We start from the raw sequence: 27046 nt of genomic DNA on the forward strand, positions 1-27046 counted from the left end.
TTGATTTAATCGGAGTTCACCCAAGAGTGGGCCAGTGACTGCTCCTAAGTCAGGTTAGAGAGAGCAGCCCTGAATACACCTCTTGCCCCCCCCCCTTTTTTGGTTTTTCAAGACAGTGTTTCTCTGTGTAGCTTTGCACCTTTTCCTGGATATCACTCTGTAGACCAGGCTGGCCTCAAACTCACAAAGATCTGCCTGGTTCTGCCTCCTGGGTGCTGGAATTAAAGGCGTGCACAACCCCTGCCCAGCATTGGGCCCCTTTTAGGGAGTGACACTATGAGTAGTTTAATAGAAGGGAGACAATGGAGCAATAAAGAAAATTTAAAAAAAAAAAAAACCATGAAAAAACTCTAAGTAGCCACCCACCATTTGCTTAGGATGTTCCAGAGAGGGTCATGAAGGATCAGGGTATTCTCATGAACAAATCAAAGTCATAGGTTGTGGAAGGTCATTTTCCAGGAAACAGAGAACAACTCAACTCTCACAGTAAATTAAAAACTTATTTTAAAAAATATAGCATAATTATTTCTCCCTCTAAAATAGAGTCAGGCAGCTTTCTCCATAGAACTGAAGACAGGCTTCAACCACATCTTTTCGTCCATTCATCAGCTGATAGGCCTCTCGGCTGATTCCAGGTCTTAGCTATTATGAAGAGGGAAACATTGAACACAAATGATGTGGTATCTTTGCCATAGAGACTCATCAGGTGTCTGACCAGTCATGTAGTTAGGTCACATGACATTTCTATTTTTAAGTTTTGGAGGACATTCCAGACAAATTTTCACAGGAACTGCAACAGTTCACACTCTCAACAACCATGTATAATGGTTCCCCTTTATGTTATTAATCATCAACAACTGATGTACTTTGTTTCTGTAATAAATGCCATTATTACTATGATCAGAGGAATTTTCAAACTCTTTCTTTAATTTGTGTTTCCCTGACAGATCAATATGTTGAAAATGATGAAAAGTGTTTATTAGTCATTTGTATAATGGTTGTGTTTCCAACATATAAAAAAAAAAACTATGAAGTTTCTCAAAGCATCACTGCTGTCTGTCTAAAGAATGGGTTCATTCTTGGCCTTTCAAAGGATTAGGAGAGAGCTGTATGGGTTGTGCCAACAAATCAGGAAGAAACCATTTCATGTTTGCATTAAGTTTCACCTGATACCATGCTTGGAATGCTCTCTCCATCTTTTGGGTACGTGCTCCATTAGTATAACTGTCAGCTCAGGATTGTCTGCTGGAACACTTTGTACTGATTCTTGGTCTCCCTGAGAGTCACAGCAGAAAGGAAGCAGAGTGATGAAGGTCACAGTGATTGAGGTTGGGATTGGAACCTGCCTGATCATAGCCTGCTCCTTTAAATTGTCAGATCTGTAAAATTCTGACAGTGTGTGGAACTTAGGAATGGATCCTTTCTCAGTCTGGGCCTCTGATTAATGTCAATGGGCTGCCTCTGCCAATACCTTAAGGCCACAAGGATAAGGTCTGGGTGATATCAAAAGCCTACTGTGATAGATTTTATAACCATCCTGCCTACACTTCCATCACTTACCATGATGCTTATGAGCTGCTCCCTCCACAAGAGAAAATTGTTAATGTTAAAACAAGCAAAGAGAAGAAATGTTCACTGCAGGAGGGAGACACCAAAAATCACCAGAATTCCCCTATCTTCACAGTGCTCTAGCTCCCTAGGATGAATTTTTCTATCCTTGTCCATATGGGAGCTGTCCAGTTCATGAATAAAACTATTTACAGATGTGTCATTAAAATATCATGAAGAAGAGAAGTTTATTCCAAAGAACTTCTTTATCCATATTTTATTAATGTTGCATGAGACTTTAGGGAAAAATATAGAAAATCAAATGTAGGAAATCTGTGAGAAAAGTGAGTCTTATTTATCTATGTTCCAAGGAAATTTCCTAAGATTAATGATTTCCTTAATTTCACCAACAAAGATAACATTTTAACTATTGGTTTTGACACTCTTCTAGACATTCACATAAAATTTCTAGTAAGTCTTGAGAGCCATATTGCCAATAATTTTTTCTCAAATTTTGTATTCCTTAAATGTTTCCTTGGTTGTACTGGAAGGATTAAATGGTCACACTTGTTGCAATTAATTAACTAAAGGAGGGACACAGCCTTGTCAGTCAGGAGTGAATGATGCATCCCCTGCAGTCTGAGGAGGTAAGCTGTTGCATGAAGCACAGGTGTGGCAGACTAACACTCCACTCCAATCTGAACCCAGAGGTAGACATAACCATCATTCATTGCAGAGGGAAGATGCACATTGTTTTCAAGGACATCATTCTATCACTATAGGAGGATCTGCACCTTTCAGGCATGTAGGATGAGCATCTGCATCTTGCACCACTGGCCAATCCACTGGCCAATCCTGCTTCTCCATCAGCAACAATGGCAGAGTTCTGAGGAACAGACAGGCTGTCTTCTAGATCTCAGCACAGGGGGAAATCCTCAGTCAACTCATGAAGGAAAGTCTACTCAGTGTTTTAACATTCCTTATGAAAAATATCAGTCAGTGTTGGGAGCAAGGCACAGAGTCAAGGCACAATACAATTGTACTTATGGTGGATTTGGCATTGTTTATAGTATATCTAATAATTCTGTTTTAAAACAAATATTCTGAGCATATCTTACCCTGGGATGCACTTCTCAACCTGTTATTCCAGATGTCATAATACACCTAGGCCTGGATTATTCTCCCAGCTCTATCTGGAATATATGGCATGCCTTTCAATCATCAGGGAAACCAAATATTCCTCATCTGCAATTTTGTTTTTAAAACTACTTGTTGGTAACATGCCTTCTGAGCATATAATCCTGGTGCACATGGCAGAGTTACATCTTCCCTATATAGTGCTCTACATTTTGTTCAGGTCAGATTGTATTCTGTATTTAAATGTGTATTTCAGATGAAGACAGACTTGTTTAATGAAATGAAAGTTTTTGGATTAATTGTCAAGTATTGTATCATTTGTCCAGCCGCTGAATAATGAGAAAGTGCAGGGCTTGTTTCAAGTCCTTGTTCAAGTAGTCTGTTGGGCTGGATCATCTCAGCTAACCATCTCAAAATTGTCCTGACCAGTTTGTAGTCCAAAGCTGATCTTCCCATGGTGTTAAGCAGCTTAATGGCTTTACCATAGTCCATGTGGAATCATCATTGTGGGATCGTGTCATCCTTTTGAAGATTCCAAAGTCGCTGTTAGGCATGGTCATGGTTCCCTTTAGATTTTTTTTTTTTTTGTTGCCCCTCTGTGGTTTGGAGCAATCATAGTCTGATAAATGTCTGTCTCTCGGAACCATGAGTGTTCTTCCCTAGAAGAGAAAATCTTCACAGCAATTTCTCCCCACCATTTGTCTTGCCAAACTTTGCCAAAATGACCTTTTTCGATGCTTTCTTGTAACACGATGGTCCTGGAAATTCTTCTCTGAACAAGCACCAGTAAACCCTTTGTCCCAGGTAGTGGCATCACCGCAGTACCAAAGTTAGTGGTACAAATTCAGAATTCATGAAAAAGCTGCTTGCCTGTGGCCTGGCGGGCCCCAGCTCAGGCCCAATCTATACTCAACCGGTTGTGGTGGCCCATGCAGGTAGGATTTACTGAAGGAGGCAGAGGCAGGAGGATCCCAAGTTTGAGCTGGCCCAGGAGGCTTGCTGAGGAGAAGCTGCGGCCAGGGCCAGGCCCCACCACAAACAGTGGTGGGACCATGGAGGCAGCATCTGCAGCTCTGAGTTGCTGGCTCCTTCTCATCCTGTTGGTGACTGCAGTGATGCTGCTACCTGGGACGAAAAGTTTACTGGTGCTTGTTCAGAAAATAATTGCCAGGACCATCATGTTACAAGAAAGCATCAGCACAGGTCAGTTTGGAAAAGTTTGGCAAGACAAATGGTGGGGAGAAATTTCTGTGAAGATGTTCTCTTCTAGGGAAGAATATTCATGGTTTTGAGAGACAGACATTTATCAGACTGTGATTACTCCAAACAACAGAGGAGGCAAAAAAAAAAATGTCTGCAGGGAACCATGACCATGCCTAACAGTGACTTTGAATTTTTCAAAAAGATGACAGGATCCCACAATGAAGCCATTAAGCTGATTAACACCACCAAAAGATTGGCTTTGGACTACAAACTACTCAGGACAGTTTTGAGATGGCTAGCTGAGATGATCCAGCCTGACAGACTACTTGAACAAGGACTTGAAACAAGCCCTGCACTTTCTCATTATGCAGCAGCAGGACAAATGATATAGGACTTGACAACCCAAAAATAGAGTTTTTGTTTAAAAAAGAAAAAGGAGAATAGAGATTTGAGGTAGATCACTGAATCTACCCTGAGAAAAAAGATAAAGAAATAATAGGATAAATGGGTAGATCATTGAATCTACACTAGAAAGAAAAAGGGAAAGATATAAAAATGACAAAAGGTAGATTATTGAAATTTTATGAAAAGAAAAAAGAGAGAAAATGAATATAAGAAAAAAGATCAATTTTTGAATCTACTTTTAAAAAGGAACTACTTGTTTTACATAGGATAAGTAACAAAAATTTTTCTGTCTGAGTTTATCAAATGTTACTGGACTGGATATTGTTAATATATATAATGGAGTTGTTTGTCTGAATCTGTCAAATGTTAATGGACTAGACATCGTTAATGTAATCTTGGCTACGTATATTGTATATACTTATTGGATATGATTTTTCTTGTATTAGTTATAAGCTTTTTTAATTTTAGACAAAAACAGGGGAAATGTGGTGGTATTGTGTTCCCCAAAATATTGTGCAGGCTAATGAACTTATCTGGGGTCAGAGAACAGGACAGCCACAATATTAAACATGAGGATAGGCAGTGGTAGCACACGCCTTTAATCCTAGCATTCCAGAAACAGAAATACCTCTGGATCTCTGAGTTCAAGGCCACATTAGAAACAGACAGGCATGGTGACACACGCCTTTACTCCCAGAAATCCAGCCTTTAATCCCAGGGAGTGACGGCAGAGAGTAGAAAGATATATAAGGTGTGAAGATGAGAAACTAGAAGCTTTTGGCTGGTTAACTTTTTAGGCTTCTAGCAGTTCCGTTCAGCTGAGACCTATTCGGATGGGGACTCAGAAGCTTCCAATCTGAGGAAACAGGATCAGCTGAGGAACTGGTGAGGTGAGGAAACTGTGGCTTGTTCCTTTTCCTTGATCTTCCAGCATTCACCCCAATAACTGGCCTCCAGTTTGACTTTATTAAAAAGAACACCTAAGAATTCTGCTACATTGGCTCAGTGCTGTGTTGGTTTTCATGAGCAGAGGAAGGCATTATTTGCATCTCCTTCTTCCATATAGTAAGCTCTGACATTGGAAATAAGAGAAAATATAGTGCTCAGAACAGATGCAAGAGACATCATGGTCGTTGACAACACTGACTGAATTTATGATGTTATATTATACAATGTTTTTTTTTTTTCTGGTTAAAGTATTACAAAACTTCTTTCTTCTCGTGTCCATTGTGTACACAACATGCATTATATGTATTAATGTGTACTCCTTTTTAAAAACATACAATTTAAACCCAGTGCCTGGGTTTGTGCTTCTTGGTGCTGGACACAGCTTCTCCCTGAAACAGCTCTTAGTCAAAGTCAGACATGTGTGGTGAAGTTTCAAAGTCCTCCTCACTGTGATGGAAACACTTTTGATTTTGTTTCAATCTAGTAGTTCCTGAAAGTATGAATACATATTTTATTTTCTGCAAATATACTTGATAAGAGAAGACTGCAATTTATATTCTTACATGCTAAACATCCATACACAGGGAACTCTCTCTAACCATCAGCACAGTCACAGAAGTGAACACACACCCTGAACACATCCACAGGTGGGAGGGGACATCTCCTTGTGACTTCAGTTTTCAATGCTCTGGTGATTGGTGACACTGATGCTGTGCTATGATTTTGTTGATTCAGAGTCTGGTCTCCATAGAAATACCTTCTATTCTTTCACCTGATTTGAATCAGTATTCCTATTATTTAGTTGTTTGGGTCATTTATATAACATATAATTTATAATTTATCCCCTGTACTAAGAAGGGTGCTCTCATGGAAGAACCAATAAAATTTATAAATATCAATATACACATGCAATTTTACTTTATATCCCATGGCTGCAGCCTAGAGATTCAGATAACCTGGTTCCTACTTGGTCACGACACTGGATGCCTTAAGGTTCACAAATCAGTGCTTGGGACCTGGAACCTCCCTGCAGATATAATTTCAAAATCTCCTCTGAAATTAGGTCTATTTTGGAGGGCAGAAAGAACAAACTTCCATTCTCAAGGAATTATAGTAGCAGCAACAGTCAACTGTATTTAACAGTGAGAACTACAGCATTAATATTCTAAAACAATGGAATTTGAGAGTTCAAATAATTTTTATGAAGTTTAATCAATCCAAGAAACTGTGGCTCCTCCCTCTGTGAAATCATTGACTGAAACGTGCTCACAATAGAAAAGTGTGTCCTGAGGTGCCAAGTGTCTGTAAAAAAAAAACAAACAAACAAAAACCAACATAAAGCTCTGTTCCTCCTGTATGTAGCCCTTCGATAGCATCAAAATATCACTTACTGTTCTTTGGACATAGGGCAGTTGTGTAGTTGAAGATCTTCTCTCCAGGTGCCACTAAGCCCCCGTGGTCCCACAAGCCATGTATAAAATAACCACTCAGACAATTATATTACTTACAAACTGGCTGTGGCAGGCTTCTTGTTATCTGCTTCTTCTATCTTAAATTAACCCATTTCTATTAATACATAAGTTGCTACGTGACTTGTGGCTTACCTGTACCTTACATCTTTCTTCTCATAGTGGGGGCTGGCAGTGTCTCCCTACCCAGCCTTCCACTTCCCACAATTCTCCTCCTCTTTGTTCTGCCTACCCTATCCTTCCTCCCTGGCTACTGGCCAATCAACACTTTATTTACTTTAACCAATCAGAGCAACACATTTGGCATTCAGAACATCCCACAGCATTTCCCCTTTTATTTTTTTCAAAAAGCAAGATTTTAACTTTTTGTTTAAAGACAGGGTTTCTCTGTATCTTTGGAGGCTGTCCTGGAGCTCACTTTGTAGACCAGGCTGGCATTGAACTCACAGAGATCCACCTGCCTCTTCTTCCTGAGTGCTGGGATTACAGGCGTGCACTGCCGCCTCCACCACCACCACCACCAATCTTAACTTTTATATAGTAAAATTTCAGATAACAAAACAATTATCAAGCAAGAATTACAGTTACAATATTAAAGAAGATATCCTATCTTATATTTGTGAGTCTAAGGTTTTATATTGAACTTATGTTTTATCATAACTGAGAAAATTGTAACTATCTAGTCTTCAACCACATCAAAGACCTCAGAAGGATATAATATTATCTGAGAACTGGGAGAAGGATGTAAGCAACTTTCAGGAGTCTTGCAGGGTAGATGAAACAGCTGGCAGCCTGGACAGTCTCCTAATTTTCCTTTGTAAAGTTGGGGCATTTGTCTTCAGCCCACAGGGCTAGAGTCTCTTGGTCACCTTTCTCAGTGTCCTGTAGAATTTCTGGCAGTTTTCTCTGTGAAGCAGGAACCTGAAGGACGATTTTGTCAAGCAAAGTTTAGTGGTCACCTTTCTATGGGTCCTGCATGTCCAGGTGATCAAGCAGTCCAGGCAAGAACAGTTTCTTGCCCAAATGGCTATTTTTGCCAAGGTTAAGATAAACTCCATATGAAGTGTCTTCAATGCCCATCCTCCTCTCTGAAGTAAATTGGTGCTGCCAGGAGCAGACATGTCTCACTGTCCAGAAAGTCTAAATTTTAAAAATATTTTAAATGCCATATTCTGTAGGTCTTTGAAGTATTTGAAGATTACCTATCTATCTGAAATATCTCTATGTATACCTAGAAGACTTAACTAACATGGCTACAAGTATGATTATCATAGATGACTAAATTATTAATCTATTTTTTAATTATTCATTACAATTTTAAATGAGCTGTACAAACATAATACCATAAACAAGAGCAGAAATATACACATAGTATAACAAAATTAACTTTAAGTTTATATCAATAGACTAAAAGCTATACCAATGTAAAACATTTTAAACAAGTTGTTCTTTAAAAGCAAGTTCATTAATCTGCCCTTTCATCCTATTATATCTATATCATATAAATTTGGGAATTTGGGTGTAGTTTCTCTTAACTACTTTCTGCTGGAGGGGGGTGCTGTATCTTATGGAGACACAAAGAAAATTTTAGGATTATGGAGTAGTCCATGAGGGTATATCTTTTGAGTCAGTTGCCTTGAAACCATTTTGGATGTTGGATCATCTGGGCCATAGTGTCATCAGAGACCTTTCAGGGGGTCTTGGCTGGTCAAATCTGATGTATCTTAATCTGGAACAAATCCATAGCCTCTGGCTTTCAGTGGAAACAAAAGCAGAGATGCTTTTCCAAAGCAACATATCCTTATATCCAAATTTTGAAGTCAAGGTACCTTTAACATTTACATATTTGTTTAACTCAACAGCTCTTATGATCAAATCTTTTTTTGCAGTTAAAAATTCTAAAGACAACATAAACCAGATTCTCTGTGTAATATCCATCTTTGTAAGACTGAAATGCTTCTGTGGCTGCTGGCTCCACCCACCTCTGCTTTCCAAAGTGGAGGTGGTACAGTTTATAGCCAGCTCTGGGTCTGGAGCCATGTGTACCGTCAACTATCAGAAGCAATTCTATCAAAGCAGTGCATAGCCCAGAAACTTTTTTTTTAACTAGCAAAGTCTAAATCCACCATGCAGCAGAGTAAAGTGCCTCTTGTAGACTCCTCATTTCAGCCACAATGCAGGTCAAATGCACATGCCAGGAACCTGCCATAGTAGCTCAAACAGGCAGTCTGCTGCTAACTTGAGAGAGACAATTAGTAAGCTGTTTTTAGCTCTGTTTTAGAATCTTTTTGTCAGGTTTTAGGTGGAAACTCTTGCCAACACATTGGGTACCATTTGTAGGTGGAGGTCTTCTCTCCAGGTGCCACCAAGCCCTCGTGGTCCCACAACCCATGTATAAAATAAACACAGAGACACTTACATCATTTAAACTGCTTGGCTGTTAGCTCAGACCTACCATTGTCTAGCTCTTACTCTTATATTTAGCCCATTTCTATTCATCTATACTTTGCCACATGGCTTGTGGTTTACCAGTACCTTACGTCTTCCTTGTTGTGGTGGCAGCTGGCAGTATCGCCCTGCCCCAGCCTTCACTTCCCAGCATTCTCCTCCTCCTTGTCCTGCCTACCCTATCCTTTCTACCTGGCTACTGGCCAATCAGCACTTTATTTATTTTAACCAATCAGAGAAACACATTTGACATACAGAACATCCCACAGCACAGTTGCCAGAACATTTTTTGCATGCTTGAAGCCCTGTTTTCACTCCTACCATTGTGTGATAAGCAAGAGGCTGAAGCTCGAGCATCATTGGTTTGAGTTGTGTGTGGTCTATATAAAAATGTGTTTCAAAAGAGAATAGAGAAGAAAGGATAACATGAAAATTTGCTTAGTATGAATTTCTACTTTTACATAGAAATATAAGATTTTAGTATTACATTACTATACTCTTAATTTGTAAACTCTCTTCCTGTCTTTGCATAAATTATTTATATTTTAATGGGAAATTAAATTAAGAAATACTAAAATATAATAATTTAAGATACCTAGTGTAAGGTTCAGTGAAGAATGAATGATTATATTGAAGTGAAGTAACAAAATGTGGCTGAGGCCATAGCTCAGTGGTACGGTATATCAGCCCGAAAGCTCTAAGATTGATTCTCAAAAAAATAAAAGAACTACTATATATTTATTAAAACTATCTGAGATTATTCTTTGGACAATGATAAGAACACATTTTGTTATCCATTTATTTCCTACATGTCTGACATTGCCCAACTATCATAGAGACCTGCCCTTCCCCATCACAATGGTACTTTAAGCTTTTCTGTGACTTCCCTGAAACATTAAATGGACCTATTTCCATCTACGCCCTATCCTTCCTCTCTCTAGATTCTCAAAGGCTTGCCTTTATATCACCAATTGGCTAGGTCTGCTCTTTCTTAAAGTAGAGATCTACTTAAATCTTGAGAGATTTGCCTGTGCTGTACCACCAGGTCATCCTACTCCTTCCGCTCCCACAATACACTCTCTTCCTGTGACCTTCCTCCCTCCACCTGGCATCATGTTGTCTTTGCTCTTCCCCAAATTTTAGATAGTCTTCATCATGGTATTGCTTCTCTGAGCTGCTGTGTAGACCTTGTTCTTACTTAGCACATAGGTCTTCTATTCCTCAAAGTTCTTGATCTAAGTGCTGCCAGACACGTTGGTTTTTCAGAATCTTTCTTTCCCATGGTTTCTTTAGCAGTTCAGTAGTATTTGATATTCTCCTAGTCCCCAGAGCTATCTAGTAACAGGTTCTTGGCCAACTGAGCACTGTCAAAAATAGGTAAAATCACATGAAGCAGTCCTGTAGTACAATCAGATACTGGTTAGTTATGACACAAAATGGTTTTCCGTTTGTATTGTGACAAAGTAAAAGGTAAACTGCAGCCCAGCTAGAAACCCTTTTGACCTACAATGGTGTCCTGCCTACAAGGCACAGATATTTCCTGTGTTCTAAAACTACATCCTTATACCCTCAGATGAAGGTTCCAACTCCCACATTAATGAAGCTCTTGTTTTTTTAACTGTAGATGGAGGCTATGTCTGAGATCTACATAAGGTGACCATGCAGCAAACAAGTGACCCTGTGATTCCCAACTAGTGTTGATACATCTTCAATGCAAACCCCTACACCAAAGGCTTAGGGAAAGTCCGGAAGTGGGGATGGAAAGTTGTAAGATCTAGAGGACCAGGATGCCATTCTGAGATAGTATCTTCTAGACAAGATAGGAATGGTGCACCTATGAAATCTTGACCACACTGATACCTATAGTAGACCTCCCTAGTATAGGAGGAAACCTCTCAGGTCCTCAACCACAAATGAGGAACTACAGGTAATGAATGTCTACTAAGAGAGTCACACTCAGTTTTCTTCAAAAAAAAGATAAGCATCCTGATAGGTTATTTAATCCCCAATTTCCTGATATAAACACATATACATATACATAACTATAACTGATGTCAGTATGTTACATATCCATGCCCCTAAACATAGACATACACACTGAAAGAGGAAGAGAACGAGAGCAGAGAGAGAGAGAGAGAGAGAGAGAGAGAGAGAGAGAGAGAGAGAGAGAGAGGATCTGGTAAATGTTTAAAAAGAGAAAGAAGTCATTAATTTTAGAGACAGTGAGAGTTGGATATGAAAAGAGTTTGAGTGGAGATATTGATAGATCTAGTACTCAGTTCAAGAAATTCTTTAAAACATTTTAATTTAAAAAATTGTAAGGGAATAGTGAAATCTCTTCTCACACACAGCTCTTTGGTTCATAGTCTTCATTCAGTATTATCACTAAAGTGGAAGACCTGGGTATCCAGGTCTAAGCTTCTCAGCCAGAGCTTCAGGGCCAGGGTTGGGTTGTTTTTCATGAGCAGAGGAAGGCCTTGTTTGCATTTCCTGCTGCAGTATAATGAGCTTTGTGTTGGAAGTATTACAATATGAATGGCTAGAGCAAAAGAAGGAGACAAAACTTTGTAGTAAAGAAAAAATTAAAGAATTATCCACTATTTATTACATATGTGTAATATGTTTCAAAGCCTTATTTTAATGTGTTTTTATTTTAATCAGAGACACCACTCTGCCTTATTTATTCTCTGGGGCTATTATAGTACAATGTTGATAACTTTAGAAGAATTAGCACAGTTTTATGAATGTTGAATCCAGATATAAAATTGAAGAAATAGTTTTCGAGGGTGTAGCTTAGTGTTTATTCATGCAGTATGACTAATGTGTGATACCCAGTATTGAAATCAATGATATGTGAATTCTAAATACTATTACTTTCTGTAAATAATGTCTAGAAGTTTGAACTTTTCTGTTTATATTTATTGCTAGTCTGGTGCAGGCTGTATTGGATGTAGCACTCTTGTACATCAGGTCACTATTTTTAAACATTTTCAAATTAATGAAGAAACCATGCATATGAGTTCCCAAAGGTGGAGAGTAATCTAGAGTCTCCACCTAAGGGTCCTGCTGTAATGGCCTTCCCTCTCTTGCTTCCTGCCCCCTCCCTAGGACATGACACTCTATAATGATTAGGGTTGAATCTCAGCATGATGAGACTTGAAATTGCCTCTCCATGAGAAAAGATTGAATGGTCCTAGTTTTCCAGTATAGGAATTCATTCACTGAGTTAAACTGTCTTCATGGTGATTGAGAGTGCCGTTGAACCTTGTCATTTCTGATATTGTAGCATTCCCAGGACAGTAACATAGATTCTAGGAACTAACTGAACTTCTCCATGTCAGATCTTGTATCCTTCTAGGGGAGGCTAACTGCCATAGGAGATGGTCTCCTGAGCCTTGTATGTGGTTAAATGAGAGGAACAAACCCTGAGTCAAGTCAGAAAACACCCTTGCTGGCCTCTCTGCACCTGCTCCTCAGGCTTTGAGTAATTTATTTTGGTTTTGCTTTTGCTATCTTATGGCATAAATATTTAGCAAAGTTATTGATGACATGAAATTGATATTACTTGAATATCATAATATACAATATGAGACTGTGTCCTTCTGTGTTTACTTTAACAGAACATGGTGCCCAATTAATTAATCACATTCCCACATATGGATTATGCTGAAATGTTTGTAGACAGTTTTATACTATCTCAGCAATCCTGTATATGTCAAGAAGGTGATCCTAGGAATCTTGTGTTACTGTGATACAAAAGAACAGCCACATGATGAAGTTTTGTGGAAGATGGAATCTTTGTCTATTCTTAAGAAATCCAGACTGTCCCCATAGAAGTCAGCCCTATGAACCGTGCATCAGTCCAACCAGTCAAAATCTAACAACAACCCAACATTTATACAACTCCTAGTCTTTCTGTTGATGGTTTCCCACAATTAACAGATGAGGGAACCCCTCTTTCCTTTCTATGCTGACTCGGTGGTTTGTATTTGAGCAAGTGAGTTCATGAAGATGTTGACCACTTACATTGCACAGATGAGAGCAGGAGAGCACTAGGCCTTGGAGGAGAAGGAATTTCTGTCCACCTTTACTTGGTGTACGAGACAATTTCTGATTATATTGTGATTGCCTAGAAGATAAGGAAAGATAATGATGAACTGTGAGAATAAATTCCAGGAGGAAAATAAATGTACTGCCAAGAAAACAAACATTCCAATCAACTCTCCACCTTGAGAGTTCTCATGTATGTGTAGTGCCAGGGACTGGCCTCAGCAGTTTTGAGGGTCTCGAAGGGCAGGGATGTCTGGCAGCTGCAAGAAAAGACTTAGCCAACTCATGAATTGGTGCAAGCTGATGAGTTTTGTCAGATCTGGAGATGTGTGTCTTCTCGACCCTCTCCCGATCTGACTCAACCCCAGTCTTTTATTATAATAATACAAGGAAATAGGAGATGAGAAAATTCAACAGGTGATTGGGTTCTTCACAATAGTTTCAAAAGTTCTTTTTGTAAATCAGCAAGGTGTACCCCATGCCCCCTGATTGCACATAGAAATTCCCAGGAAGAAAGCCAAAGCATACCAGCTTATTCTTTTGAAGGCTAATAATTGTCAGAACATCTGAAGTTATCACTCCAGAGGTCTTCTACTTGTGGTTTCTCAGAAAGCACAGAAGTACAAGCAATGGTTTAAGGTGCCAGACTGTCAGCTTCCTCTCAGCCTAAGTCCTTCTTCATCTCTCTGTAATTTGTCAAGTTGTCTTTTAACTAGTTCTGGACAACTCTTGTCTTTCATCCTATCTATTTGTCACTGCATCTGCAGTTTTCTGCCACCAGCCTTCTGGGTTTTTTCCAAGACCTGCATAACAGCTTTAACTCCTGCCATTGCCACAATCTCAATATCATTTCTAATTCCATGGAAACCACCACAGAAGAGAGAAAGAAAATCATAAAAAAAAAACAAATAGAGTAGGAGGATTACAAGAACCAGCAACAGTTGGATGGGTAAGAACATGACATGCATATGCCATAAAGTCTTCCCTGAAGGACACAAGTGTTGTTTTCTTCCTGGACCACAAAAAGGAAGGCTTAGTAGAATATCCAATGGGATAGGCCCAGAGAGATTGATGTCCTCATTCTCAGGTACCTCCAGCACGGATTCCACTGGCAACACATCAGGCTTTTCATATGCCACCTCCGGCAGTGTTGGAGCCAGGTCAGATAGGAAACAAATTGGGTTTTCTAGGCACAGAGTCTTGTTCATACAACTTGTTGGCTTTATCTGCAGCAATAAACATATAAATAAACAAACAAAAACAAATAAATAAATAAAACTGTTTACACCAGAGAATGCCACTGCCTACTATGTTTCTTTTTTTTCTTTTTGTTATTATTGTTCTAGTCAAAATAGTCAAACTGTAGCCATGATATCCATGACATATTATTTCTCTTCCTAGTATTCAGCTTTTGTACAGCTAAGGTGTACAATGTGTGTTCTCCTAATTAACAAAACAAAACAAAGGAAAAACAAAGAGCATACATAGACATAAATGATTGCATTCAGACATGTCAAAGTTAAAACAGAGCCAAGAATCAATACAAGTCATTATTGGGCCTTGCTGCTTCTAACAAGAGAGGTGTATGTGTGTATGAGGGAGATCATTGTGCACCATTCAGTGATGCCCATTCAATGTTAGTTAGTGTCAGTCTAGAAATTGAGACAAAGGTAATTCAGTTTCAGAAAACAGGGTAATGAGCACAAAGGGCTCCTGACAATATGAACTATATGTTTATATTCCAAATTTGGAATCCCATTGCTCACGCCCCAATGTTACCTGAGTAGGAGCCCAAAATGTTACCAAAATTTGCAAACTCTTCATCAAACTGAATTTTGAAGTGTGTTTTAGTTTGCCCTGATATTTTTTTTATTGTATTTTACTGGCTAAATGTAGACAGACAAATCTCTCTAGACTGTCTGTTGCCAAATAACCACTCAGAGGCTTAATATTACTTAGAAATGCTCAGCCATTAGCTGAGGCTTGTTACTAACTCATACACTTAAATTAACCCATATTTCAATCTATGAATTATCATGGCTTGTTACCTCAGTATTACACTTCCTACTTGCCAGGCAGTTGGCTGGAATCTCTCTGAATCCACCCCTCCTTTACTCAGAATTCTCCTAGTCTGGTCTCCCTGCCTATACTTATGCCTGACTACTGGTCAATCAGCATTTTATATTTTATTAAACCATTTAAAGTGACAAACCTTTACATGAGCACTATCCCACAGCAGCCAAAGTCATATTTCCAGTTATTCCATCAACAGTTCTAGTCTCTTTTATATATATATATATATATATATATATATATATATATATATATATATATTTGTTTCCAGAGCTTGTTATCATTCTGTTTCATTAAAGAGCATATGAATGGAGGTGTTCACTGATAAAGATCCAGTCAAGTTATTTTGTACAGTAGGGGGTTCCTGAATCAGCATCACTTCATCCTCTAATGTGCTTTTGAAAAGTTGAGACAGACATTAAAGGACTGTGTAGTGACAGGCAAAGGGACACTCAGAATAATTATTTCTGAGCAAGTCTGCAGGCTAATCTTCTCTTTAATATAAGTCCCAGGACAGCTTCCTGTTCCTCCAGGAAGCCTAGTATTAGCATTTCCAGGATAAAACCATCCAATCCACTCCAGGCCCTGCCCTGACCTCTGCTCAACTCAGTGAAGTGTATGTAGTCAGAGAAGGAGTAGCCAGAAGCCTTGAAGGAGATCTTCACTGAGGCTCCAGGCCTCATCAGATCCATCTCAAACTGCTGCAGCTGGATCTGCAAGTGGACACCTGTGGGGAGAAAGGCAGAGTGGATGTCATAGTTACCTGAGTATATGACCCCCCTCCTCATGTCTGGAATTTGGAAACCCCTTACCTGTAGTTGTTGCCACAAGAAAGAATATGATCCAGCTCCCTTGCAGGTTGGTACATCATGACTTACACCAACTTAAACTGTTTATACTCTTTAAAAATATCTTTATTTCATAATTAACTTAATTTCCCATATCAGCCATGGATTCCCCTGTCCTCCATCCTCTCACCCATTCTCCTCTTTCCCCCCAATCCACACCCCATTCCCACCTCTTCCAAGGCAAGGTTTCCCCTGAGGAGTCAGTCCAACCTGGTAGACTCAGCCAAAGCAGGTCCAGTCCTCTCCTCCCTACACCAAGGCTAAGCAAAATGCCTCAGCATAGGGCCTAGGTTGTAGAAAGCCAGCTCATGCACTAAGGACGTTTCCCAGTCCCACTGCTTGGGGGCCTCCCAAACAGTTCAAGCTAATCAACTGTCTCACTTAAACAGAGGGCCTGGTCCAGTTCCATGGGGCCTCCTCAGCCATTAGTTCACAGTTCATGCATTTGCACTAGTTTGGCTATTTGTCCCTGTGCTTTTTCTAATCATTGTCTCAATATCTCTTGCTCATATAATCCCTCCTCTCTCTTGCCAATTGAACTCCCGGAGCTCCATCTGGGGCTCGGCCGTGGATCTCTGCATCTGCCTCCATCAGACACTGGATGAGAGTTTTATCATGACAGCCATGGTGTTCAGCCATCTGAACACCAGAGGAGGTCAGCTCAAGCACTCTCTTGACCATTGCCAGTAGTCTACAGCAGAGGTATCTTTGTGGATCTTTGGGGAATTCTCTAGCACTCTGTTTCTTCCTATTACCCTGGGGTCTTCATTCATCATGGTATCTCCCTCTCTGTTCTCCTCCTCTGCTCCTGATCCATCTGGGACCTCCCTCTCCCCTAAACTCTCTTTCCCCCGATCCCTGGCCTCCATTACTCTCCCCTACCCCCAGGTTGCTCATGTAGATGTTATCCATTTCTCTGTCATTGGGCAATCCCTGTGTCTTTCTTAGGGTCCTCTTTACTAGGTAGCCTCCCTAGAGTTTTGAGTTTCAGTCTAGTTATTCTTTGCTTTATTTACATCTAGTATCCACTTATGAGTGAGTACATACCATGTTTGTCTTTCTGAGTCTGGATTATCTCACTCAGGATGACTTTTTCTAGTTCCATCCATTTGCCTGCAAACTTCATGATATCATTTTTTTTATATGCTGAGTGGCACTGCATTGTGTATATTACTACATTTTCTTTATCCATTCTTCAGTTGAAGGGCATCTAGGTTGTTTCCAGGTTCTGGCCATTACAAACAATGCTGATATGAACATAGCTGAGCAAATGCCCTTGTGGTATGATTGAGCATTCCTTGGGTATATGCCCAAGAGTGCTACAGCTGGGTCTTGGGGGAGATGGATTCCCAATTTTCTAAGGAAGCGCCATATTGATTTCCAAGGTGGCTGTACAAGCTTGCATTCCCACCAGCAGTGGAGGAGAGTTCCCCTTGCTCCACATCCTCTCCAACATAAGCTGTCTTCAGTGTTTTTGATCTTAGCCATTATGATGGGAGTAAGATAGTATCTCAGAGTTGTTATGATTTGCATTTCCCTGATGACTAAGAATGTTGAGCAGTTCCTCTAAATCTCTCAGCCATTTGAGCTTCTTCTGTTGAGAATTCTCTGCTTAGCTCTATAGCCCATAGACTGTTAGTTATTTTGATGTCTAATTTCTTGAGCTCTTTATATGTTCTGGATATCAGCTCTCTGTCAGATGTGGGGTTGGTGAAGATCTTTTCCCATCCTGTAGGCTGTTGTTTTGTCTTGTTTACCCTCTCCTTTGCCCTACAAAAGCTTCTCAGTTTCAAGAGGTCCCATTTAATAATTGTTGCTCTCAGTGTCTGTGCCACTGGTTTTATATTTGGAAGCGATCTTCAGTGCCAATGCATTCAAGAGTACTTCTTACTTTCTCTTCTATCAGGTTCAGAGTAACTGGATTTATATTGAGGTCTTTGATCCACTTGGACTTAAGTGTTGTGCACGGTGACAAATATGGATCTATTTGCAGCCTTCTACATGTTGACAGCCAGTTATGCCAGAACCATTTGTTGAAGCACACACAATAGCTTTTCAGGTTTGAGTTCGTGGCTCTGGAGGCTCTGTGTGCTTTTCAGTTCCTGAGAAACTGAGGCACTCCCTCAGGCAGTGGAGCTTTCAGTACACCTTTGTTTCTCTGTGTTCTCTAGAAGTCTACAAGCATATGAAAGTGTGACAGGATAATTGGTCATTATTAGACATTAATCTATTAAACCCTGTATAACTTAAAAATGTCACAGTATCCTGGCAACAACCACTGTATTGATCTGGGCAACTGCCATTTTATTCTCTCTGATAAGAGAGTCAAAGTCTTATTGCTCACAATAAACCTGTCTCAGCATCAGTCTTGCTGTGGCTCCTCCATCCTGGGCTGGTTACGTTTCTATTCTCACCCACATAATAAAGTAACCCTGATTCAGTAAGTAAACACATTTGCTTACAAGGTTGTATCAACTGGATTCATGTCTTGGTTAAAGATTTGTTTCCCAAATCAGAACAAGCTCATTTCACATTCATTAAACACTGTTCATGTATTTGTCTATTTTTTTTTCAGTATACCTGGGAGATACTGAGGAAATAATTCACAAACTCCTGGTGTCCAGAGTGTGCCCAACCTGCAGGTTCACTGTAATCATCATAGGTCACTTGCAGCCATGTGGGCTGACCCTCACCCTGTTATTGGATACAGACAGTGGATCCCTTGGTTTTCACCTTCACACTGTGCTGTTCAATGAGTTGTGTTGGTCTTAATCTCACTAATCTAATGTTCTATCGTCATTTAGTTCTCCAAAATTGCTTCACACATAGCTGAGGTCACTATAATAGTATCTAGAGAAGGCTCAGACCTGAACCAGGAGATTCTCTTTTCCTTTTACAGATGCCTCAAATCAGTGATCCTTAACACTGAAACAGCATCAACCATCACTTCTCCCATTGGTGCTTCTTTAACTCACAGGTAAAATAGTCAAGCTTTGCTACCTTCAGCAGCAACAGAGAGTTCCATTGTTCTGTTGTAAGTATGGAGTCGGTGTTAACAAGAAAATACCACCAAATCATAAAACTGTGATGATGGAACTGTTGAGGGTGGGAGAGGCATTAAAACAGACTGTAGATGACATCAGCTGGCATGTGCACAATGATCACTCAGACTGTTCCACAAGCTGAGAGTTTAAGAAACACTGCAAAAGACCCTTACATGGGACAGTGGGTTGCTAATTAATTTTTACAGGAAGCAAATCTCAAAAGTGTATTGTGTGAGAAATGATAATCACCTGTACCCTATTATAGACACTCAAATATTAGAAGCCTGAAATTGTAGACAACTTCTGAGACTTCTTCCTGCCACATGTGAGACTCTGCTTCCTGCCAATAGTAATTGTCATAGGATCTGGCATAGCAAAGGGTCTCTAGAGGATTGGGGAAGGGGAAACCACATGTTCTAACGTTTAAAAAGTCATAACTCTTATAGTTGTAGCCTAGAAGACATGCTGTGTGTTTTTCAGTGAGTGGAGCCAGAGAAGTGACCCAAGCCCTCTGGAGAAGTCCCTAAGGTCAGAGTGTATCCTAGACATTAGGCAGGTGAAGCCTAATGTAAGCAATAAATCTCTATGGCCTCTTTATCTTCTCCTACCTCCAGGTGCCTAGCATGCTTGTGCTCCTGTTCTGACTTCCTTTGACAATGAACTGTGATGTTGAAGTATAAGATGACTGAACCCTCTCCTTTCCGACTTGGTTTTTGGTCATGGTATTTCATCACAGCACTAATAATCCTAACTAAGACACCCTTCTTTTCATGGAAGTTGTTAGAGCTACTGAACTTGCTTCATTGAACATGCTAGTCAGAGTCCACCAACACACAGAAATGCCTGTTATGTTTCTGACAAGGCTGTTGTGTGGGGATAGTGTGTCCCCCAATATATTGTGCAGCTTCATAAATTTATCTGGGGTCAGGAACAGAACAGCTACTAGATAGACAGAGAGGCCAGAAAATGGTGGCGTGCACACACACACACACACACACACACACACACACACACACACCTTTAATCCTAGCATTCTGGAGGCAGACATCCATCCAGATCTCTGAGTTCAAAGCCACACTGGAAACAGCTAGGCATGGTGACACACGCCTTTAATCCCAGGAAGTGATGGCAGGAAGCAGAAAGGTATATAAGGCGTGAGAACCAGGAACTAGGTCTGTTAAGCTTTTAGGCTTTTAGCAGCAGTTCAGCTGAGATTCATTCTGGATGAGGACTCAGAGGTTTCCAGTCTGAGAAAACAGGATCAGCTGAGGAATTGGCAAAGTGAGGTTATCTGTGGCCTATTCTGTCTCTCTGATCTTTCAGCTTTCACCCCAATACCTGTCTCTGGGTTTGTTTTTATTAATAAGACCTTTTAAAATTCATGTTACACTGTTGTTTTAAGATTTCTAATTTCTGATGAAAGCACTGATGATCCCTACTCTCCAAATATATATTTTTTTCAAAGATAATTTATACAGTGAAAATACAGACCAAAAAGAGATTTTTAGTTTCCATAATGAGTTTGGTTCAAGATGACATCATCAAATAAAACCAGTATCAAACAACATAAGCAACTTTGTGAGGAAGCACATGGGGTGGTCCTCAGCCTCTTATGATCTGGGATGTCTACGAGTTCTGAGCAGTGTCAGGATTTCTTAATTGGCCCTCTTGGTCCTGAGTGCCTCTGCAGGGAGGCAGTTGTTTAATCCAGGTTCTGAGGGGCTCCAAGAAAATACATGGTGTGGTGTGCCACCTTATTTGTGATACTATGAGAGTTTCAGGGATATTTTTCAGACATTATGTCTCTTCTTACAGATTGTAAAACATAAGGTGGGAAAAACTGTCAAATGTGTCACTAACAAATGGCATCAAATATGTCCTAATCTTAAGACTTTAAACATGCTGCCTGTTCTGATTGGCTGACCCTTGTTTAAACTCTTTTGTAAAATGTATTAAGTTCTGCTTTGGTGTTTTGTGAGCATTTGTATGTCCTGATTGGTTGACCTTTGGTTGTATCTAAGATCTCTATATCCCTATAAATTGGCAGTGTGTCCCAATATTGCCTTCCCTCTTCTATTCCAGTAGGGAGTGTGTAGGCCTGGCACCATGATATAGAGTTTTACTTTACATCATTATTGTCTTTAAGAGTTCTTTGATCTAAGGTTGGAGAATACAACATCTGCAGGTCCCAATGAGATTGTATGTGGCCTTGTGGAACAGGAATAATCAGAAGACCTTCTCTGGGGGACATCCCTCAGCCCTGGTCTTCCTGCCCACTACATATGCTCAGTCTCACCAGAGTTGCAAGGTAAGAGACATTCTGTCTGTTTTGTCTGGAGCACCCATTCTGTTCTGGGCCCACCAAACACTAAAGGAGAACCTGCATTCAGCAATATTTCCTCATAGCTGGCCTTTGAAAAAGATATCCCTGAGGCCATCTGGTTACTGATTTCAGGAGCTGTGGAAGAATTGGGAATCCAAACTCAGTAATGATTTGTTTTGTCTGTTTGTGTCTGTTTCGTTTTCATGTGGCCATTGTTCTAAATCATGTCACGAACCAATCTTCTTCTAAGTCTTGATCCCCACTCAACTATATGATGGACAATATCTCTGATTTCAGGAAATGAGCTGCAGGGTTTGGCTTCCAATTAAAATCCCCAAAATTTTGCATCCTGTGTGAGCTCACATGAATTTCCTTCTCAGGAATCAACTGGCCATCAGAGGGATCTTTCAACATTAACTCTGCTTATTCTTTCCACAGAGTGTAACAGTGATCATCTGGGTCAGCTCTCTTATATTGTTACATGAGTAGACTTCCTTGAGACTTCTCCTTCTTGGCTTAAGAAATGTCACTCCCCTAACTTTAAGAAACCATCTTCTCCAAACCCAAATTCTTCCCTCAAATCTTCTTATTTCAGGAGCCAAGCATCTCTATCTCCTTATTCAGACCCCTGAAGATGAAAAAGAATCTTTCCCATATTCTGGCACTCTGATTCTATCCCTCACTTCAAACTCACTGCTCAGGCCTCCAGCTAGGATGTTGTGCCCAGCAAGTCCACCTCCTAACACTTTACCCCATACCCAAGCTGGCACTCACTATAGGGAAGAATTCTCCCCCAATACTTTGTTTAGATGCCCCTTATTCTACTGCTCTCCTGCCCCTCCATTAAGTCACTCCCTCCTTACAGAATAAAGTAAAGGAGTAGTAGGAAGCAGGAAGAGAACAAGGGTACTGGGGACAGTCTCTTTTTATGCATCTTTTGAACCACTGACCTCTATAGTTGGAAAATTCAGAACCCCCATTCTCTGAGGACCCATAGAATCTGATAAATACCATTAGTACTATCTTTGTAACCCACAACCACACATGAGACAACTGCCACCAACTCTTACAGGTTATCTTTACTTCTGAGGAATGAGCCTATACCCTCTAGGAAGATGCATGTTCCATCCTAGGTCAAGGCATTGCTGGAGGAGCTGAACCTAGGGTTATAAAGCCTCTGCCTAGAAGGGTGCAATCTATTTGGACACTGATATCTACCTCAGGTATAAAATACATGATGGTAAATGCTTGCTTGCGACTGAACAAATCCAAGCACTCCTAAATATCCTTCCACCTACCACCAGGAGGAAAATCTGGAAGTTTGTAGGCACTGATGGATATTGTAGACACTAGATCCTGAGTTTTGCAGTCATTGATAAACTACTCTATGCAGCTGTTAGAGGTGAGGACTCTGAATTTACCTGAGGGGCAAAGGGATACTCAGTTGATAGAGCTTGGCAGAGAGAGGAAGTGATAAGGCAGGGTGGAGAGAGGAACTCGCTGTCTTGAGGCTGAGGATTTTGTAGAGGTAAGAATATGGAGAGATGGCTCAGAGGTTAAGAGCACTGACTATTCTTCCAGAGGTCCTGAGTCCAATTCCCAGCAACCACATGGTGGCTCACAACCATCTGTAATGAGATCTGGCACCCTCTTCTGTATACTAAATAAATCTTAAAAAAAAAAAAAAAGAAGAAGAAGAATGTGGCTGGCTTGTCCTGTTTCTGTGATCATTCAGCTTTCATCCCAATATCTGGCTCTGGGTTTTGTTTTTTAATTAATAAGATTATTTAGCAATTTGTGTTCTACTCAGAATTTAGACAACTCAAAGGAGCCTTGTCTGAGGCTCCCACTCTGACTCTGACAGATGTCTCCAAGCTCTTCAGGTTGTTCATTCATGAGTTAAAATGGATTGCCAAGGTAGTTATGACCAAAAATTTAGGGCCCTAGAGGAGACTAGTGGCATATTTATCTAAGAGACTGGACACAGTTGCTTCAGCATGGCCTACTTGCTTAAGGCCCATACCTTCCAGTGCAATCTCAGTCAAAGCAGCTTCAAAATTGACTCTGGGTCATGGCATGCATCTTATCCGGTAACGCTTGATGAAGCCTTTGCCTCTCTTGTCACCCAACCAGTTGTTCCTCTCATCACCTGACCAGTTGGTGTCAAATACAATGATCACCCAGTATCAAGTATTATTGCTGGACCCTTCAACAAAATCCCTGAACATGGCTGCTTTCCTTCCCAATGACAGTTTGGGATCAGTCAAACACTACTGCCTTAAGACCATGGGTACACTTACTGGGATATGGGAGGACATCAAAGTTTGTCCTTTCCTACATGTAGATGCTGGACTATTTAGAGATGGGAGTAGTTATATTGAAGATGGAGTTAGATATGCTGGAGTTGTGATGGTAACACCAAATTGGGTAACATGGGCACAAGCCTTGGGACACTAGTCATTGGGCCCAAAATGTGAACTCATAGCTCTACCACAAGCCCTCCAATGGGCAAAAGGAAAAGTTATCAAAATTCTACTGACAGCTACTATGCCTTTGCTGTGGGCTGATTGAGGAATGTCTTTTTGTACGCTGTGAAAAAATGTAGCTCTGATTGGTTGATAAATAAAGCTATTTGGCCAATGGTGAGGCAGAATAGGGTTAGGTGGGACATTCTAACTAGAGAGGAGGTAGTTGAAAGGCAGAACAGAGAGGATGCTGCCATGAGAAGCAAGATGTAAAGATACTGGTAAGTCGCAACCCACGTGGCAAAGTGTAGATTTGTAGAAATGGGTTAATTTAAGATGTAAGTTCTAGCTAGTGAGAAGCCTGAGCCAATAGCCCATATGGTTTGTAATTAACATAAGCCTCTGTGTGATCATTTGGGTCTGAGCAGCTGTGGGACCACAAAGACATGGGAGCTGGGTGGGCACAGGAAAAATTTCAGTTACAGTGGGCCGTGCTCTTGGGGTACTATATGGAGAGAGAGGACTTTTAACATTAAATGGAAAGGACATTAAAATAAAGAGGAGATCCTGACCCTACTAGAGGTGCTGTGGCTACCCAATGCACTAGCAAATCTTTGTTGCAAAAGACACCAAAGAAATGGTTCTTTTCAAACTAAAGATAATGACTTTGATGATTACACTGCCCATAAGGTAGCATAAGAAGGCATAGAGCTACTAAAAGTACTGCATGAACTAAGATTCCATTTCCTCCCTTTGAAACCCGTTTATAGATGATAGGAGTTATAGTTAACAATAGGACTAAAAACAAAGTAAGATGATCATGAATGATTCTGGATGGAGGTTGCGAAAACTGTCCTATCCCAGCAAGCAGAACTTGGAAGTCACGTGATTCTGGCTTTGGAGTCAAATATATATTATCAAATGCTACCTGATAAGATGGATGCCATAGCCATTGTTATTGGAGATGCCAGAGCTAAGGGATTATATCTTCCAAGGAGAGTTGATAACAGGAAATGGCACCAGTCCAAGAGAAGAAAGAAGTATGTTGCTGTTAACAAAGCTGAAAAGAGTTGGAGCTATGAAGAGCATCTTCACAACAGAAATGGAGATGCAGAGCTTGCCATGCTCATTTTTGGTTTTGCTTTGGTCCAGTATTTCCACACTATGGTCAGTTCCATACTCTTTAGAATGGTAATGTATATCATGAGCCATTGTATGTTGGAATTATGTGATCTCTTTTTTTTTTCTTTTTTTCTGAGACAGTTTCTCTGTGTAGCTTTGAGACTTTCTTGGAACTCACTTTGTAGACCAGGCTGGCCTCGAACTCACAGAGATCTGTCTGCCTCTGCTTCTCGAGTGCTGGGATTAAAGGTATGTGCCACCACTGCCTGGCATGACCTCCTTTTTAAATTATGATTATATAGGGGGTTAGAGCTAGATTGCATGAATCTAAGAAGAGATTTTGAAGTTAATATTTTTAAATTTCTTTGAAACTGGTATAGACTATGGGGACTTTAAAGGTTGGACTAAACTAACTAACATAGATGGTATGTTTGAATACTTGGTTCTCACTTGGTGAAATGGTCTGAAAAAGGATTAGAAGGTGTGGCCTTGTTGGAGAAGGTGTGTCACTGGGGGAAGGCTTTGAGGATTCTAAAGACTCATGGTATTTCAGAGACCTCTGCTTCTCTCTTGTGGATCAAGCTGTGAGGCCCCCAATTCTGTTCCATTCAACAATGTCACAGCAATAGTAACGAAGACATATATCCTTAGTATTTTGCACAGTGAGAACATGTCAGAGACTGAAGTTGGAAGTTCTGAGGCTCTTAGAGAACTGAGCTGACTCTGTCAGTGATAATATGTAACCCATTAGATCCAATGTGATCCGTGTGTGTGTGTGTGTGTGTGTGTATGTGTGTGTGTGTGTGTGCTGTATGTGTGTTTCTGGTGAGTTTATCTCATTTAATCTAATTTCTCATGAAGTTTTTCTAATGGGATCAGTTTATAAATCTTCAGTGAGGAACAAATAAAAGTCTTTTAGTAATAATATGAATTAACTAGAAGCAGAGCTGGGCAGATCTGAACCTGAAGTGCACAGTCTTTAGGGAGAGGAGGGAGAGAAGGTTCCAGACCTGCTAGAAGTTATTATATAACAATCTTGGCTCCACCTTTTTCCTGGTTTTCCTTTAAACATACATACCATAAACATTCTAATCAAGAAATCTGACCAGGGCTCTGCCTAGACTATTAGAAGACTCATAAATGTTCATGAAATTCCTTATCATGTAGTTCCAGTGACCATACCAGAGTCCTATATGTCCTTGTAAGGTGTCATTTCACATTTTGTTCATGGGAGACTGTGATTCCTATTTTAAAACAACACAAGAAAAACGTAATGTTTGAGGATGTTAGATTGTTTTAGAACATACATTTAGAAAGAATTTCTATGGGACTGTAAGAAAAAAAGCAGCCCAGACACCTGAGAGTACATAATCTCCTTGGCTGAATCTGTTTTCTGTGTGCTGTGCGCCCCCTGGTGGCCGTGATAAGCCACACAATGAGGTTTATGTCTGGGTTCACATTGAAGTCCCCTCACTGTGCGTTTTGTACAGTAATAAGTGGCGGTGTCCTCAGATTTCACACTGTTCATTTGCAGGTGCAGAGTTTGTTTGGTGTTGTCTCTGGAGACAGTTAATCGATCCTTCAAGGATGGTACATAGTCTGTGGTACCACCGTTTGGTGAAATTCGTCCAATCCATTCCAGCCCCTTCCCTGGAGCCTGTCGTACCCAATACATCCAGTAGTCACTGAATGTGAATCCAGAGGCTGCACAGGAGAGCCTCAGGGCTGCCCCAGGCTGCAGCAGGCCACCCCCAGTCTCCACAAGCTGCACCTCACATTGAACACCTGTAAGAACAGAGAATCCTATTAGTAAATTGCCACGAGTGCTCACAACCTATCCTGCTCACGCTCACGCACACACTGTATCTAGTCTTCTCCATGAATTACCTTCTAAAAGAGCAACAATGAAAACCCAAATCAGCCTCAAACCCATGGCGAGAGTTCTGTGTTCAGTAATCGTCAC

General features: G+C 40.4%; 1 protein-coding gene across 1 annotated transcript; it reads right to left on the reverse strand.

Moving 5' to 3' along the window:
* Positions 1-534: 534 nt before the first annotated feature.
* Positions 535-27046, reverse strand: LOC118575844. The gene is made up of 4 exons (XM_036176232.1): positions 26971-27046; positions 26441-26868; positions 14300-14434; positions 535-642 (listed from the first exon to the last, which is right to left on the reverse strand). The coding sequence occupies exons 1-4, from the start codon at positions 27014-27016 to the stop codon at positions 535-537; spliced, it is 717 nt and encodes a 238-aa protein (XP_036032125.1). The 5' UTR covers positions 27017-27046.

This window comes from Onychomys torridus, unplaced genomic scaffold, assembly GCF_903995425.1.
Source record: "Onychomys torridus unplaced genomic scaffold, mOncTor1.1, whole genome shotgun sequence".
Taxonomy (NCBI): Eukaryota; Metazoa; Chordata; class Mammalia; order Rodentia; family Cricetidae; genus Onychomys; species Onychomys torridus.